General features: G+C 42.0%; 1 protein-coding gene across 4 annotated transcripts in view; it reads left to right on the top strand.

Moving 5' to 3' along the window:
- PLD1 (phospholipase D1) overlaps window positions 1-17,763 on the top strand; it is a 272,434-nt gene that overhangs the window by 142,041 nt on the left and 112,630 nt on the right. For all 4 annotated transcript variants that reach the window (XM_056807220.1, XM_056807222.1, XM_056807221.1 and 1 more), the window contains 3 exons: window positions 2,747-2,805; window positions 5,074-5,166; window positions 17,354-17,506. In XM_056807220.1, the coding sequence (XP_056663198.1) occupies window positions 2,747-2,805; window positions 5,074-5,166; window positions 17,354-17,506 (305 nt within the window). The remainder of the gene's footprint in view (window positions 1-2,746; window positions 2,806-5,073; window positions 5,167-17,353; window positions 17,507-17,763) is intronic.

Genomic DNA, 17,763 nt, shown 5'->3' with positions numbered 1-17,763 from the left:
TTCTATTCACAAAAATTAGACATAGTTAGCCACAGATTCCAAATTCTGGCAGGTTTGGCTCATCAGAAGAGACATTCACCATTCCAAAATGACATTGGCAGCATGATTTCATTAGTGGGGTGCTTGCCACAGAGTCTGGAAAACCTGGGTTCAAATTCTGCCTCTAATTCATCACTTCACTCTAGTCATGTCCCAGGATACTACCCAGGACTCTGAATGGCCGGATAGGTGTTGATCTGCATTGTTTGGGGGGTTTTCTGCCAGACCCCGACCCTAAAGAAATGAAAACTTGAAAGAACTCTAAAAAACCAATTTCCCAAAATAATACTTTGTGAAATTTGAGACGGGATCTGCTCTTTTGAACACCTTTTTATTTTAAAGCATACTCAAATGGGAAGAATGTACAGTGGTTTGAACTGAATTACCTTTTGTGGTTGTGGTTGTTGAGTCATTTTTCAGTGTCCGACTCTTCATGACCCTTTTGGGGTTTTCTGGGCTAAGAAACCACTGGGGAGGTTCCCCATTTCCTTCTCCACTGGATTACCTTCAGTTTTCATATTGGCTTCCTTTCCCCCCTATTCACACACCCTCTGGCCAGGCCTAAGTTAGCTGACATAGTCGTGTTACCTTTTTAGTTTGCTACGAGTGGCTATTATTTGTTTCCAAGGGAGATCCTGAGTCCAGATTTCTGATTTGAAAACTCGTGCCTGTGGGCCGTGGATGTGAAGGCTCGCCACTGCTGACCACTTGCAGAAGATGGATTTTTAGAGAACAGTTTTACTTTTTTATGGAGGACATCACATACTCTGTTACATTGCAATAATATACTATGCCTGATTTATTATAAATACGTAATAAGTTATGCTAAGCAGGCTCACCCAGGAGAAACAAATGCTCACCTTAACCATGTCCAAAAATCTCCCTTTTTTTTGCCCTCACCCTGCCACCTCTCCCTCCTCTCCAAGCAGCCAGGTAATATGACATAGGCTGTACATTTATTACCTTACAATGCCTATTTCCTTGTTTGTCATGTGAAACAAGACATGTATATCCTACATTAGAGAAAAATTAATGGAGGAAATAAAGCGAAGAATGTTATGCTTCCATCTGTATTCAGACTCTGTTCCTTCTGTGGCAGTAGATAGCTTTTTTCAAGCAAATTTATTTTAAACCCTTCCTTTTTGTCTTAGGTTCAACACTCTGTGTTGGCAAAAGAATGGGAAAGATTAGGAAATGGGGATTAAGTGACTTGCCCAGGGTCACACAGCTAGGAAGTGGCTGAGGTCAAATTTGAACTCAGGACCTCCCATCTCTAGATCTGGCTCTCAATCCACTGAACCACCTAGCTGCCCCCTCAAGGAGATTTTAAAAGATGTCTTCAAAGGGCATTCTCATCAATAGTATAGAGAGGGATACTGACACATTAGTAACAACTCTAGTAACAGTCATTTTGTCTACCTGTGTAACAATGTTAAACACAAAACAATAGCAGGAGAGCATCTTGTCCTAAATGTGTTTCTATCTCACACTATCAAACAAAAATGAGAGGAATAAAATGATAATGATGATATGTAGTAGTAGTGATAGTAGTGGTATTATTATTAGTAGTAGTAGTGGTGGTGGTAGTGGTAGTAGTGGTGGTGGTGGTGGTGGTGGTGGTGGTAGTGGTAGTAGTAGTAGTAGTAGTAGTAATGGTGGTGGTGGTGGTGGTGGTGGTGGTGGTAGTAGTAGTACTAGTGGTGGTGGTAGTAGTAGTAGTGGTACTAGTGGTGGTGGTAGTGGGTAGTGGTGGTAGTAGTGGTGGTGGTGGTGGTGGTGGTAGTGGTGGTGGTAGTGGTGGTGGTGGTGGTGGTGGTAGTAGTAGTAGTAGTAGTAGTAGTAGTAGTAGTAGTAGTAGTGGTGGTGGTGGTAATGGTGGTGGTAGTGGTAGTGGTGGTGGTAGTAGTAGTAGTGGTGGTGGTGATGGTGTGGTGGTAGTGGTGGTAGTAGTAGTGGTAGTAGTGGTGGTGGTAGTGGGTAGTGGTGGTAGTGGTGGTGGTGGTGGTGGTGGTAGTGTTGATAGTACTGGTAGTAGTAGTAGTAGTAGTAGTAGTAGTAGTAGTAGAAGAAGAAGAAGAAGAAGAAGAAGTAGTACCTCATATATACTTATAGTTCAAGAGCTTTTTAACAACAATGCAAGAAGAAAAGTATTTATTGTCCCCATTTTACAAAAGGAGAAATGGAGGCACAGGTTACATGACTTTCCCAAAGTCTCCGAGGTAATAAATGTTGGAATGCTGGGGTTCAAACTCAGGTGTTTTCATTCTAATCCATGCGCTGTTTCCATAGCGTGGCTTTTCATTATTTGCACATGCCTATTACTTTTATAAAAACTGCCGGGGGAAACAAGTGTACCAAAGAGGTACTTCCCTTACTCGTCTGTGTGTCCCGTGCCTGTGCTCCAGGGGAATGTGTCCACAGAGCTGGAAAGTAATGCCCAGAGTGCAAAGTTCACTCTGTGCTGAAGAGAAAAGGCAATAAAGGGGGCCACTTAGCCGCAGTAAATAGTGAAACACCTGGGATGGCCGGGCTCAGCGCAAGCTTTTCGCTGGAGTTCCTGCTGCTCTTACTTTGCAGCCATATTGTTCATCGTCTCTTGTCTTACAGCCAGTATGGCTCAGTGTGGAGTAAACAACTGCAGGGCTGCTCATAATGACGGCCCCTTGTTTGCTGAGTCCTAATATGTGGCTTCTTGGTCCCTTTTCAGATGGAGTTCCTTGATGTGAGTCAGCTGTCCTTCATCCATGATTTAGGACCAAAAGGCATGTAAGTTCAAGGCGACAGTATTTTCAGTGAAGCAGGGGATGCTGGTCCATGTCCCAGTTGGACCTCTCTGGCATGGCACCGGAACAGCACTGGAGTGTGGTGTCCTCATTGGCCAGATGTTGGCCAGATGTTTCTTTTCTTCTCCCCCTCAGCCCCGGCAGATTACAGAAACTGTGGGAAATTCTCTGACAGTAACCCACGCCCATCACACTGCTGTGAACAGCTGGGGCGGCCAGCCTCCCTCCACCCCCCTGGAAAGAGTGCTTGGTGCTGAGATTTCCCTTTTTTAATCTCAGAGAACATTGCAAGCTGTTGGTTGCAGCTGGACACTGTGAGGGGAAGTGGGAACGGAGATGTGTTAGATTGAAATGCAACAAATGAAACTCCTTCTTTCCATTTGCAATAATCCTCTCAATCTGCTAGATTTTTCTGTTTTAACCCTCACCTTCTGTCTTGGAACTGATACCGTGCATTGGTTCCAAGGCAGAACAGTGGAAAGGGCTAGGCAATGGGGGTTAAGGAACTTGTCCAAGGTCACACAGCTGGGAAGTGTCTGAGGCCAAATTTGAACCCAGGACCCTCCAATCTGCTACCTTCCATCTTGGAATCAACACTAGGTATTGGTTTCAAGCAGAAGAGCAGTAAGAGCTGGGCAATGGGGGTTAAGGGACTTGCCCAGAGTCACACAGCTGGGAAGTGTCTGAGGTCAGATTTGAACCCAGGACTCTCCAATCTGCTAGATTTTTAAATCATTCTTGCCTGTGCCAGACAGAATGAAAATGGGTGATTCATTTCCCTAAATTTTAGCCCCTTGTTTTGGGAGATTATTGGGTTATGAAGAATTTAACTCTGCTAAGGTGTGTGGGTCAGTCTTACTTATCTCTTGCTCCTGCCCTTTCTGTTTGACCAATGTCCAGTAGCCACAGAGGGTTTAGAAAAGGGAAGACCCTTAGAGGTCATCTCCTCCCCTGGCCTTTTATGTTTGGTGGTAGCCTTGGAAGAATGGTAAGAATCAGTCCCCAGCTGGAACATGGAGCACTGAGTCAAGAAGACCTGAGTTTGAAACCTACCTCAAATCCCATGAGTTGTGTGGCTGAACGAGTCACCTAACTTCTGCCTGCCTCAGTTTCCTCATCTGTAAAATAGGAAAATAATCGCATCTACCTCTCAGCATTGAAGGAGATATTTTGTAAAGCGCCCTGCAAATCTCACAGTGTCATATAAATCTATTATTAATAACAAAAATTTATATTATTTATTAAATCTACTTTTTCCATACAGCATTAAATTAGATATTTACAAAGTGTTTTGCAAATCTCACAGCATCATATAATCTACTATTAATAATAAAAATATGTATCATTTATGAAATAAATCTACATTTTTATACCTCAGCATTAAATAAGATATTTTACAAACTGCTTTGTATCATCATTTGTAGCATCATATAATCTACTATTAATACATGTAGGTGATTTATTAAGTAAATGCATTTTCTGTTTACACATACAAATAGATATTGATTTACTGTTTTAACATAAACTAATAATGCAATTAATGTTAACATTAGATAACCCCACATTTAGGCGAAGTAGAAGAGGGATATCTGGGAGAGAAACCGAGCCTTTTCAAGGCTAAATTGTCAGGCCAGATTTAGCTCAGTGACAAACAGAGCTAATCTACCTTTCACTATAAAAGATAATTTGAAAAAAAAATTAAAAACTTTGAAGCTGGTTTTCCAGAGTGGATAGAATGGTGGCCTTTGAGGAGTGGCGATTAATATTAACAATAATTAATAGTCTGTGTTTATATACACTTCAGGTCTGCAAAACACTTTCCAGATATTTTCTCATTTGATCTTCACAACAACCTTGGGAGGTAAATGCCTTTATCCCCATTTGACAGCTAAAGAAACTGAGGCAGACAATGGTTAGCTGACTTCCCCAGGGTCACACAGCTAGTAAGCTTCTGAGGCAGTATTTAAAGCAGGACTTCTGATTATATGTCCAGGCTCTCTCCAGTGTTTCAGGTGCAGGAAGACCAGGGTTCACATCCCATCTCAGATGGTGCTTAGATGGATGGCCTTGGCTAAGTCATTTCTTTTCCTCTGAGACTCAGTTTTCTCAGTGATAAAATGGGGATTAAAAACTCCTATAGAGCCTTTCTCACAGGTGGTTCCAATGAGAGGATATATAAGCAAGTCTTTGCCGCCTTCAAGTTCCCAGGAACATTTCAAGTTAATAAACGTAATTGTTGCGATTATTTCAGAGAAGGCATGATAATGAAAAGATCCGGGGGACACCGAATACCAGGGCTGAATTGCTGTGGCCACGGGAGAGCCTGCTATCGATGGTCCAAAAGGTAAGCTGGCCAGTTGTCTGACAGTTCCTCTGCTGGTGTAAAAGGTGTAAAAACACCATCCTCGGTGGTGTAGACGTTGTCGGTATCGTGCTATAGGCTCTCCAAAGGAAGAATGACTTCATAGGCTTTAGGCCTTCCTTTGGGGCTGGCAGTTTTTCTCATATTAACAGTCAATTTTATAACATCTTTCCAGGTATGTCAGACTAACAAAACCACTTTAGCGGCAACAATTTGAGAATATAAATGCTATATTTACCAAAATCCCAATTTTTTCCACCAAAATCAAGGAGACGAATATTCTTAAGTTGATTCTCACTTCCCACTTGACTTCCTTTCATTAAAAAAATGATTATTGTACCCCAACGGGATTGTACAAAGCCCTCTCCTCGGTTCTTTTTAGATTTTTAGATGAATAAAGCCAGGATTGGCCTCGGTGTCAGAGGCCCTGCCTTTATTTCCTAGTTCTTCCCCTTACTTTTGGGGGGCCTATTTATGAAATGGGGGACTTGAATTCCTCTAAGGTCTCTTCTCTCTTTTAGTCAACAAAGCAGTCAATCAGCAAACACTTATTTAGCATTCACCAGGCTAAGCACTGAGCCTGCAATTATTTATTGCTCTCTTTTAGTCATTTCTGTTGTTTCCAAGACTCCATGACTCCATTTGGGGTATTTTGGCAAAGATTCTGGAGCGATTTGCCATTTCCTTCTCCAGCTCATTTTACAGATGAGGAAACTGAGGCTAACTGATTTTCTAAGGTGATTTTCTCAGGGTCACACAGCAAAATTTAGAGCTTTACCATTTTCTTTTCCAACTCATTTTTCATTCTAGGAAACTGAGGTAAATAGGGTGAAATGATTTATCCTGAGTCATGCAGCTACTGTCTGAGGTCAGATTTGAACTCAGGATTTCAGACCCAGTACTCTATTCATTGCACCACGTAGCTGCCCTGAGCATACAGTTGTACACGAAAAGAAAAAAAAATGATTCCAACCTTCAAGGAGCCAACATTCTACTGGGGGAAGAAAACATATAAAAGGGAGCTTGAAAGGAGAGGGAGAGGGAGGTTACAGTAGAAAAAGGCTGGAGTGTAGCCTGGAGAGGAATGAGGCATGGCTGCCCTGAGCCCCCTTCATAGAGATTCTAGGAGGAGCCCCCATCAGAGGATCCCACGTGACTGGAGGCTCTTTCCTAGTGGATATTCCTACTTGCCTTTCCTGAAATTTATATCTAAAATCATTGTTATGTTTGTAATCTTTATAAAGCTATAGATGATTTTTCTTTTCTTTTTGTTTCCTAAACCCTACCTTCTGTCTTAGAATCTAAGTATTGGTTCCAAGGCAGAAGAGCAGCAAGGACTAGGCAATGGGGGTTAAGTGACTTGCCCAGGGTCACACGGCTAAGAAGTGTCTGAGGCCAGATTTGAACCCAGGATGTTTCATCTCTAGGTCTGGCTTTCAATCCACTGAGCTACCCAGATCCTCTACCTTAACATTTTTTAAAAACACATTTCCCATTTGATTGGAGCTATAGTTCCTTATTATTAAGTCTTTCCTGAATGAGCTTTATAAATTAAGAAGGACAAGTCGAAATGGGGAGAATGAGCATGTCTTCTGGATGGATTGAGGGAAGACATTTCCCATAGAATGCTGACCTAGTTGGTAAAGACAAGATGCACTTTGGAAATTATCTGACCCCTGCCTGGCCATAACTGTTCCTTTATTGTACCACCTGTAACACCCTTCTGAGGACTTGACCTGTATTCTTAAAATGGCTATAAACTGAGAAGAAGGAAACACCAGCCAGTTAGTGAATTTTCAAGGAGAATGTAAAATTTTAGAGTAGCAAAGAATGTCAAAGATCCCCACCCAGGGCCTCCCGCTCCCCCTGCCAATGACTCTGTACTTATGTGTATTTTGTAGGTACTTATATGATATGGGGAGGCTCAGTGGCTCAGGGAATAGTTTGCCAGGTATGGAATCTGGAAGATTCATCCTCCTGAGTTCAAATCTAGCCTCAGACACTAACTGCATGACCCTGGACAAGTCACTTAACTCTCTTTGCCTCAGTTTCCTCATCTGTAAAATGAGCTAGAGAAGGAAATGACAAATCAGACCATAAATTTTTATTTTGCTTTGTTTAAATATTACCCTCTGTCTTAGAATCAATACTGTGTATTGGTTCCAAGGCAGAAGAATAGGAAGGGCCAGGCATTGGGGGTTAAATGACTTGGCCAGGGTCACCCAGCTAGGAAGTGTCTGAGGCCATATTTGAACCCAGGACCTCCCATCTCCAGATCTATTTTTCCATCCACTGAGTCACCTAATTGCTGCTACCTCTCCAGTATCTTTGCCAAGAAACCCCAAATAGAGACTTGAGTTAGGACTGAAAATGACTGAACAACTTAATATATGGCATTATTATATATTCCATTATATATACTGTCTATACACACACCATTACGTTAGAGGTAAGTTGATATCTCCACTGGAGTTTTGCCTCTCTTTGTTTTGCCTTGTGGGAGTAGTTTGGCACAATGGAAAAAGGGAAATGTTGAATGCCAAATGTAAACTCCTTGAAGACGTTGTTTGTCACTTCGACTTCAGTATCAAGCAAGGTGCCTTGCACACAGTAGATGTATAATGAATGCACTGGGTTGCTTGAATTTTGCCCAGAATCTGTGACCTATTATTTGGAGACTCCCGGACCACTGACCTATTGTTTGAAGACACTCAAGCCCACTGACTTATTACCTGGCATCTTCTCTTCCTAGAAGACCAGGGCATTCGCCCTCCTCCAATATGGGAAATAATCCCCGAGGGAAGGAATTAATATTGAGGGCAACCAGGAAAGGCTTCTTTCAGAAGGCCTTATTTTAGCTGAGGTACGGAAGAAGCCACGGAAGCCTAGAAAGGGAAGAATCCTAGATGTGGCATAAGAAGCGGTTGTGAGCATGCAAGAAATGGAGAGATGGCGTGTCTTGTGTGAAGAACAGTAGTCGGGGACTCAGCTATAAGACATCTGGAAAGGTTAAAATGAGCCAAATTATGAAGGACTTTAGAACCCAAAGAGGATTCCCAGGGCATCAGTCAGGTAACAAGAGCTTATCTCGCCCTTATTCTTTGCCAAGCCCTCTGCTAAGCACCGGGGATACAAGTATGAAGAATTGAACACTCCCTGCTTGTATTCAACATTTAACAGGTCTGGTTTTTGATAGATATAAAAGGAATAAATACAAATTCATTTACAGGTATTTAAAGTCAAAGTAGTTAAGCACAAGGTTGTTTGGGAGGGAGGGCACTAGCCGTCAGTGCATCTTAAAGGAAGAAAGGACTCGTTGAGGAGAAGGGGACCTTCCCATCCAAGTGGATGGGCTGAGGAAAGGCACATCCTTAAGACATGGAGGAACAGAGGGAAGGCAAGTATGGCTGAGTCATTGCATTGGGGAGGGGGGAGTCACTTCCATCCAATGAGAATGAAACGATAGGATGGGATCGGGTTGTGAAGGACTTCAAAAGCTAAACAGAAGAGTCTATACTTGATCCAAGAAGAAATGGGAAAACACTGATGCTGACAATATAATCAGAGCTATACTTAGGGAAATTTACCCAGGCAGCAGTATATCAGAGAGCTTGGACTGATGACATGGAGGCCATTCGGTTAAGACACTGTTGTGATATTCTAGGAAAATGGGATGATGAGGGCCTGAACTAAAGGGGTAGCTGCATGAGGAAAGAGAAGAACTCGGACGTGATAGATGTCATGCATAAAGGTAAAAATGGCAAGATTTGGATCCAGGGAGTGAGGAAAATAGAAGAGTTGAGAATCGTGCCCAAGAGGGACTAGGCATGATGGAGGTACCTTTGAGAGAAGTAGGAGGATTTGGAAGAGATGAGGTACTGGGGGAATGATAATAAAAACAGTTTAGGACATGTTTTGGACATCCAAATAAGTGTTTTTAGACAAGTCCTCCATCTCTTCACCATTAGAATTGCTCATCTTTGCTTCTTTTGAATTTCATTCTTGAGATGTTTTCATTCTTTCTGGAGTAACATTTCTACAGAGTTTTAATTCATGGAATTCTAGGAATCACTTAAAATATATTCTCCCCAGATTTGGGGTATATGTCTGACGACTCCTGGTTTTCCCTTCTTCTATTGAAAGTTCAAAGATAGAATGGAAAGCTCCCATCATTTTATACCCCAGAAAATTAAAATTCCTCCTTGTTACCAAGAATCAAATCCCCAAAGGAAATTAATTGTTTCCTTCATCTTTTGAAGGCAAGAAATAATTAACTAATCCGCTTTTTTCAGCAAGAATTAACCACAACACAACTTTTGGGTCATACTTGCAGCCAGACTTGACATCTATTTTCCAGTCTTCTCATCTAGTTCTCCTTTCTGTCCAGGTGGTCTGTAGTCCACTCTAATGACAATATCATTTTGGTCTGTGCCTTTTGATTTTTACTTATATGCTATCTACTATGCTATTCCCTCTTTATTCTTGAATTTCCTCACTTCAGTAAATCTTTGTACTATATGGTATTATTTTAAGCCCCGCTCCCTTGTACAAACTTGATACTTTGAAACATGGTATACCTTTGCACAATGAAATTTCAGGCTTATATCTCAATCTAGTAAGTCTGAAAGAGATCCCTGTGAGGTCCTTTGTGATTTGCTGATATAATGTAACTGAGTATTTGTTTATAGACATAATGCTGCTGTATCTTTTATTTTTGCCTCTTTTCCTGAAGTTTGCCTCTTGTGAACTTCTGGACATTGGTGGCTATTCTGGACATCTACATCCACCTTATAACCATCTTCTGCGATTTCTAGCTTTTTGGAATGTAGTTGTGCCTTACTCCCTTCCTTTCCATTTCTATCTCTTTTCATTAGAATTGTAAGACTCTAGGCAAATAGGTGGCTAGGTGGTACAGTGGATAGAGTTGCTAAATCTAGAGTCAGAAAGACCTGAAATCCAGCCTCAGATACTTTAGTAGCTATGTGGCCCTGGGCATGTCACTTAACTTCTGCCTCTGTTTCCTCATCTATAAAATGTGGATAATAATATAGTTGTCATGGGGATAAAATGAAATAATATTTGTAAAGTGCTTTGTAAAACTAATTATTATTATATGAGCTTTTATCAAGCCTCTTTAGGCACACTCCATCCCTAGTTAGAAGGCTATTAATTGGTCTTTAAAGCAACAATCCTCCAAATCCAAGTCCAGGAATCAGACACCATCTTCTCAAATGTGTGATGTTTACTTTCCCAATCTACTGTCTCTTCAGGCATGCTTGCCTTTGACTAATAGCACTCATGGAAATTATTTCTTTGTCCTGAAGGTCTTTCTTCAATTTCTTGCCCAAGATTTCCTATTCTACATTGCTCTTACCCCCCCTTCTTCCCCACATGTGAATCACTAGAAGTAGGAGGCAGTCATCTGGTTTCATGGGTATTTGGAACTTCTCTGTCACCTCCTGGGTACATTCTCTGGGAATGATCTCTCTGTTATTATCAGGTCAACAAACAGATGCCTCTGTTGACCTGGCCTACATGAGCTCTCTTCATATGACAGTTCTTTATCTATATCATCCAGGACCAGCAACTGCTCCTTCTCAAAAATTTCCTTCCTTCCTTCTTTCCTTCCTCCCTCCTTCCCTTCCTCCCTCCCTCCCTCCTTTCCTTCTTTCCTTGCTCCCTTCCTTTCTTCCTTCCCTATCCCTAGTCCCAATATGTGGGCTATGGCAGAGATGTGTATGTGTGTATACACATGTATATACATACATAGAGATAGATAATTGATCATTAATTTAGAGACAGCTAAGTAGTATGGTAAATAGAACACTGGGTCTAAAGACCTGAATTCAAATTTAGATTCAGATATTTAGTCATAACCCTAGGTACATCTCTTACTTAACCTTTGTTTGCCTTAGTTTCCTTGACCATAAAAACGGAGATCATAAGAGCAATTACCTCCCTATTGTTTGAGTTTCCAATGAGATAATATTTCTAAAAGCGCTCAGCACAATGCGTGGCACAGAGTAGATACTATACAAATGCTATGTATTAGCATTATTCATCGTCACTATTATTTTTATTTATTCCTAACATTCACTCCTCCTGTGAACATTCTTCTACTCTCCAACCTCCTGGTACAGGTAAGAATTCTCTTTGCCTCCTTCTAGCCTTTTTCATCTTTGTTTTTAGCACGAAATCCTTCTTCCTTATTTTTTTTAAAACAACACTTTATTCTCCCTGATAATCTCAAGAGGCTTTCTTCAAGCATCCTGATCTTTTCTAGGAGGGGAGACCATCTTAGACCTTGAGCAGAGGCAGCAGCCATGCAGGTCACTGCAAAAACATCCCTGCTCTCCCTGTTTTCTGCAAGCGAAAATCCTTTCTTTGGCTTTCTTGCCAGGAGTTTCCTTAAGAAATACTACAGTGAATTGCTAGTGGATGTCTGTTACTTGTTGGCACCTTGACGCCCACACCCACCTGTCTTTCCTTGGTCTTGGTAACCTCTGACTGTCTTGCCAATCGATTTGTCTTGCCTAGTCTTCCTTACATCCTCCATTTCTCTTCCTTGCACAGTCCTCAGACTTGAGCCACACTTCCTCTTCTGTTCCTCTTTCAGTTTTCTAGTGGCTCCAAATTCTCCTCCCAAAATGCCTTGTGTCTTGTTCTCAGCTCTGCACATCCTTTACAATTCCTCTTTCTTCTTCAAGACAAGTCATTATTGGACTCCTTCACCCACCCCCACCCCCCTGGCCTTTTCCCAGGAAAGCCAGAAGTCGAATTATAACTTTGGGTCACAATTTCACTGAGCCTCTTGGCTTTCGAAACCGTAGTGTTCCACTGACACCATGAGTGCTTAAATGCCGACCCAGAAGAGAAGCCTTGGTTGTTGTTGCCACCCAATTGCCTCCATTTACTTTCCTGAACTGTGAGCTCACCCAGTGATTGAGTATCATGGGATGTGTCAGTAGATCAATGAATATTATCTTCTGGCTGACTGATACTCATTTACTCATTAACAAGGCTGCCACTGTCACACAACCCATAGCAAAGTGATCTGTACTTGTCAGGAGAGCAATCTTTGAGTCTTGCAATCACTGTGATTTATGCCGTCATTGTTAGGACTTGGGTTAATAATACTATCGTCATCAGCTATCTGAGGGCAATCAATAGAAGCCTTCAGGAAGTATCATGGAGCAAGAGCACCAAATTTACAGGCAAAACTGTTGCATTTGAGCCTTAGCTTTCTGACTTTTTATCAGTAACTTTCATCTATAAAATAGGGATGGTAATACATTATTTTTTTAAACCCTTACGTTCCATTTTAGAATCAATATTTTGGATTGGTTCCAAGGAAGAAGAGTGGCAAGGGCTAAGCAATGGGGGTTGAGTGACTTCCCCAGGGTCACCCTGCTAGGAAGTATCTGAGGTGAGATTTGAACCCAAGACCTCCCATCTCAGATTTGGCACTCTATCCAGTGAGCCACTTAGTTGACTCTTAATACTTAGATTTTACTGAAAATAGGTACAAAGTAATAATGATGACCCCTGGGGGATTCAGGGAAAGCATCCAGCAGGAGGTAAGCCTTGAAGGAAGGGAAGGTTCCTAGGGGCAGCTAGAGGAAGGAGAGCACCTTGCGCTTGGCGGTATGGAGATTGAGGGGAGAGAAGGAATGTCATGAACAGGAAACAGAACTGGGGCAGCCAGTCTGACTGGAACCTGCAGTGTGTGAGAAGAATTGATGAGTAATCAGTCTGGAAAGGTAAGCGGGAGCCAAATTGTGCAATAGCCCAGGTGAGGTGTTACATGACTGGCAATCACCAAAATAAAGGCAGAAAAACACATAAAATTAAAATGTCAAATCAAGTGCTAAATCTGGGCTATTTTCCTCCCACAGCGTAGTCTTGCAGCAGTTTGTCCAGGAAGCATTAACATGTCAAACATTACATTGCTTCACTCTCACGCTAGTCTTTGTCCAGAGTTCTCACTCATACAAAGTCATGTCCGTGTCAGAGGAAAGCTTCTCTTTGTTTCATTGATTCTGTTTAGTTATTAATAATGACCACAAAGAACAAACACACAGAAGAAAAACAACTGCGATCGCGTGGGTCGATGGGGACATGACTGGGGATGTAGACTCTAAACGATCACCCTGGTGCAAATAGGAATCATATGGAAATAGGTTTTGATCAAGGAGACATGTAAATCCCAGTGGAATTGTGAGTCAGCTACGGGAAGGGAGGGAAAGAACATGAATCTTGGAACCAAGGAAAAATGCTCTAAATTAACTAAATAAAAATTTTTTAAATTGTTTATAAATGTTTGGATTATCAAAAGAAAAATAATGACCCCAAAGTACAAGAATGGTGATGCTGGTAGCTCTGATAAGCCCAAGAAAAGTCACAAAGGGCTTTGGAATGTTTGCATAAGAAATACTTGTTAGAGAATAGTTTGCTATTTCAACTTCTACATGCAGGATCTCGGAATGTATTGATCATGTAAAACAAGGTCTTTTTGTAATCATTCAAAGGCCAGTTTGGCCACACTGTAATGTGCATAGAGGAGAAAATAAGTCCGGAAAGATAGATTGAGGACTGGCTTCTAACGGGTTCTAAATGCCAAGTAAAGAAGTTCATGTTTGGTCGAGTGGGAACCCGAGTCACTGGAGTTTGCTGAGTAAGAGTAGTAAAATGGGCAGACCTCTGGGAAAGTCATTTTGCCATCTTTGTGGAGAATGAATTGGAATGAGGAGAGATTTTGAGGCTGGAAAACTAATTAGGAGGCTGTTTAATAGCCCAGGTAAGATCTGATGAGAGCCTGAACCAGGGCAATAACTGTGAATAGACAAGAGATCATGCAAGAGATGATGAAGAGGTAGAAACAAGAATGGAAACCGAGTGGATCTGTGGAATGAGGGATGGTGGAATGTTAGGAATGATCTAGAAGGATAGTGGTATTATCTAAAGAATAGAAAAGTTGGGAAGTAGGACCTTTGGGGGACTTGGAGGGAGAGGGCAAAGATAATGAATTCAGTTCTGGTTATGTTGAGTTTGAAAGACCAATTAGATGCCAGGCAGCTGGAAATGCAAGATTCAAAATTTGAGGATTGGAGTCAGAGGACTTGGAGGTTCAGTTCCCAGATCTGTTAGGTAACTATGTTAGGCAAGTTACTCCCCTCTCTAGGCTTTGATTTTCCTTCCTTCCTCCCTCCCTCCCTCCCTTCCTCCCTCCCTCCCTTCCTCCCTCCCTCCCTTCCTTCCTCCCTCCCTTCCTTCCTTCCTCCCTTCCTTCCTTCCTTCCTTCCTTCCTTCCTTCCTTCCTTCCTTCCTTCCTTCCTTCCTTCCTTCCTTCCTTCCTTCCTTCCTTCCTTCCTTCCTTCCTTCCTTCCTTCCTTCCTTCCTTCCTTCCTTCCTTCCTTCCTTCCTTCCTTCCTTCCTTCCTTCCTTCCTTCCTTCCTTCCTTCCTCCCTCCCTCCCTCCCTCCCTCCCTCCCTCCCTCCTTCCTCCTTCCTTCCTTCCTTCCTTCCTTCCTTCCTTCCTTCCTTCCTTCCTTCCTTCCTTCCTTCCTTCCTTCCTTCCTTCCTTCCTTCCTTCCTTCCTTCCTTCCTTCCTTCCTTCCTTCCTTCCTTCCTTCCTTCCTTCCTTCCTTCCTTCCTTCCTTCCTTCCTTCCTTCCTTTTTTTCTTTTTGGGAACTGAAAAACATTAACAAACACAAGCATTTCAATATACAAATAAGAGCATAAGAGACACTTCAAATGCAATTGGGATCCCTTTTGGAGAGTTGGTTTATTTTTTCATGGGCCTCAGGTTCATCATACTTAAAATGAAAGAGTTTTATTAGGTGCCTCTAAGGTTCCAGTGAAACATAAGCTCCTATTGTTATCTAAAGCCCATTTAAAAATAGGTCACATGAGATCACAGGATCACAGGTTCAAGGTTTGAAGACTCAGACAATATCTAGTCCAAGCCCTTCATTTTGCAGTTGAGAGAACCAAGGCCCAGAGAAGTTAGGTCATTTGCACAGATAGGTTGGATTTGAACCCAGGTCCTGTGACTCCAGAGCCAAAGCTCTTTTCATTGTTAAGTTAAAATGTATAATACAAGTAATAGTAATTCTAAATGAATTGACTTTGCTCCTTCTGGATGGCTCTGGGAGCTCACTGATTTCTGTACTCCCTCTAGTGGTTGAGATCATAATTCATCCCCACTTTTTTGTCCTGTCCACCATTTTTCCATGTTCTCCTGTAAATCCCCAACAAGACTTCTCCACGGTGTATTAGACTCTATCGTGCAATTACACCTTTAAAACATTCTGCTTGTTGATTGAATGAGAGAAATTCGTTCACAGGCTGATATAATATCCCCTACACTTGACAAAAACACAAGGTGGGCAGCAAATCCAAATAGAAACAACCGCTAAGTTTAGGAAGCAATAATTATGTTACAATCCACCCTCTGTGATTTTCCTGGAAATCATGAGCCTCTTACTTGAAGCATTTCATTCAAAAATGGGTGACACTCAATTTTTGTCATCTCATCCATTGTATACAGTGAGAGATACCTATGAGGGAGCTTCTTGGAGTGAAAGTCCCCTGGACTTTGGATCAGGAGAGTCCTGGGTTCAAACCCTGCCTCTGATGCTCACTCGCACTGAATTTGGCAAAGCACTTAATTTGGGGTTCAGCAAAGGAGGGATGAAACAATATTCAGCATCATAGTTAGAGAGCTGAAGTCGGAGTCAGGGAAAGCCTGAATTCACGTCTTATCTCGGAAACATGTTGCTTAACCTTGTGATGCCCCCCCCTCCCTCCCCCCGGCTTTAACTCACAGAGTAGGCACAGATTTTTTAAAACCTTCACTTTCTGCCTTAGTAACAACTAAGGGCAGGGGCTAGGCAAAAGGATTAAGTGACTTGTTCAGGGTCACATGACTAGAAAGTGCTTGAGACCATATTTGAACCCGAGTCTTCCCATCTCCAGGACCAGTGCTCTATTCGCTGTGCCACTTAACTGCTTGGCGTAGGTATCAATTTAAAAATAGATTACATAGGGTGCAGACAGATGGTTCAGTGGATTGAGAGCCAGGGCTAGAGACAGGAGGTTCTGGGTTCAAATCTGAGCTCAGACACTTCCTAGCAAGTCACTTTACCCCCATTGCCTAGCCCTGACCACTCTTCTGCCTTGGAACCAGTACACAGTATTGATTCTAAGAAGGGAAGAGATTAAAAAAATAGGGCACAGATATTGGTAAAGGGAGCCTTGTGACCAGTGAAATCAATGACCTGGTCCCCTGTACCCCCAAATAAGGCTATATGGGCTGGTGACACATAACAGTGTTCTTATTTGGCGGATCCTCTCATCTTTGGTACACATTGCAGCCTCCTGGATTTCTCAACTCGCCTTCTAACCCTACTGTGACAAGTGACCAGATCAGATTGGTGTTTACTCTGTTATTGGTATCTCTTTTCATTTTTAACCTCGTTGAGAATGATGCCTTACGAATTCTGAAAAGCATCCATAGTTTGTCACCAACAAGGCTGTGCAAAGCAGAATTGTCATACAGTGATGGACTTCCTAAATTAATGGAAAGGAGAATTTTTCCAGATCTATGCTATGATGCTTCTAGAATCAGCAGCTAGATGCAGAAATGGATAGATCACTGGTTCTGGAGTCAGAAAGACCTGAGTTCAAATCTACTCTCAGACACTTATGAGATGGGTGACTGACCAAGTCCCTTAAACTGTGCCTGCCTCATTTTCTTCTACTGTAAAATTGAAATAATAGTAACACCTCCCAGGGTTGTTGTGAGCATCAAATGAGGGAGTATTTGTAAATCATTTAGAGAGCAGCAAGGTGACTCAATGGATAGAGAACCAGCTCTAAAGATGGGAGGTCCTGGGTTCAAATGTGGCCTCAGACACTTCCCAGCTGTGTGACCCTGGGCAAATCACTTAACCCCAGTTGCCTAGCCCTTACTGCTCTTTTGCTTTGGAAGAGACACTCAGTATTGATTCTAAGATGGAAAGTAAGTCTTTTTTTAAAAATCACTTCTAACTGGTGAGCACATAGTAGGCACTTAAAATTTTTTTGTTTGTTTTCTCTTTGTTTCCCAGGTTAAAGTATGTATTGTTTCCCTTGAATAATGTCATGGAACTTTTGTATATCCTTGTAGGTGGTTAATAGTAAAAGATTCCTTCTTACTCTACATGAAGCCTGACAGCGGGGCCATCGCATTCGTCCTTTTGGTGGACAAAGAGTTCAGCATTAAGATGGGGAAGAAGGAAACGGACACAAAATATGGGCTGCGGATTGATAATCTTTCAAGGTGAGAATTTGTGGTTACTTTCAATGTTTTCAAAAGCTGTTTGCTCACTCGTCCTGAGCATCTTGGAAAGCTCCGATGCTGGTTATGGATTAATAGCATTAACAAGGATGGATGCCATTAAAAGAACACATGATGGGGAAAGCAGATGGCCTAGCTAGAGACAGATGACTGACCAGTGGGACACGCTTCTGCTCCACTGGTTTTGTGGAGAAGTCAAGAGTGTGGGAGACCCCTTTGTTAAACCTATGGAAGACATG

The sequence above is a fragment of the Monodelphis domestica genome, chromosome 8 (assembly GCF_027887165.1).
Source record: "Monodelphis domestica isolate mMonDom1 chromosome 8, mMonDom1.pri, whole genome shotgun sequence".
Classification (NCBI taxonomy): Eukaryota; Metazoa; Chordata; class Mammalia; order Didelphimorphia; family Didelphidae; genus Monodelphis; species Monodelphis domestica.
Note: the sequence above shows the minus strand (reverse complement) of the source record. Positions and strands in the feature narration are given on the sequence as shown.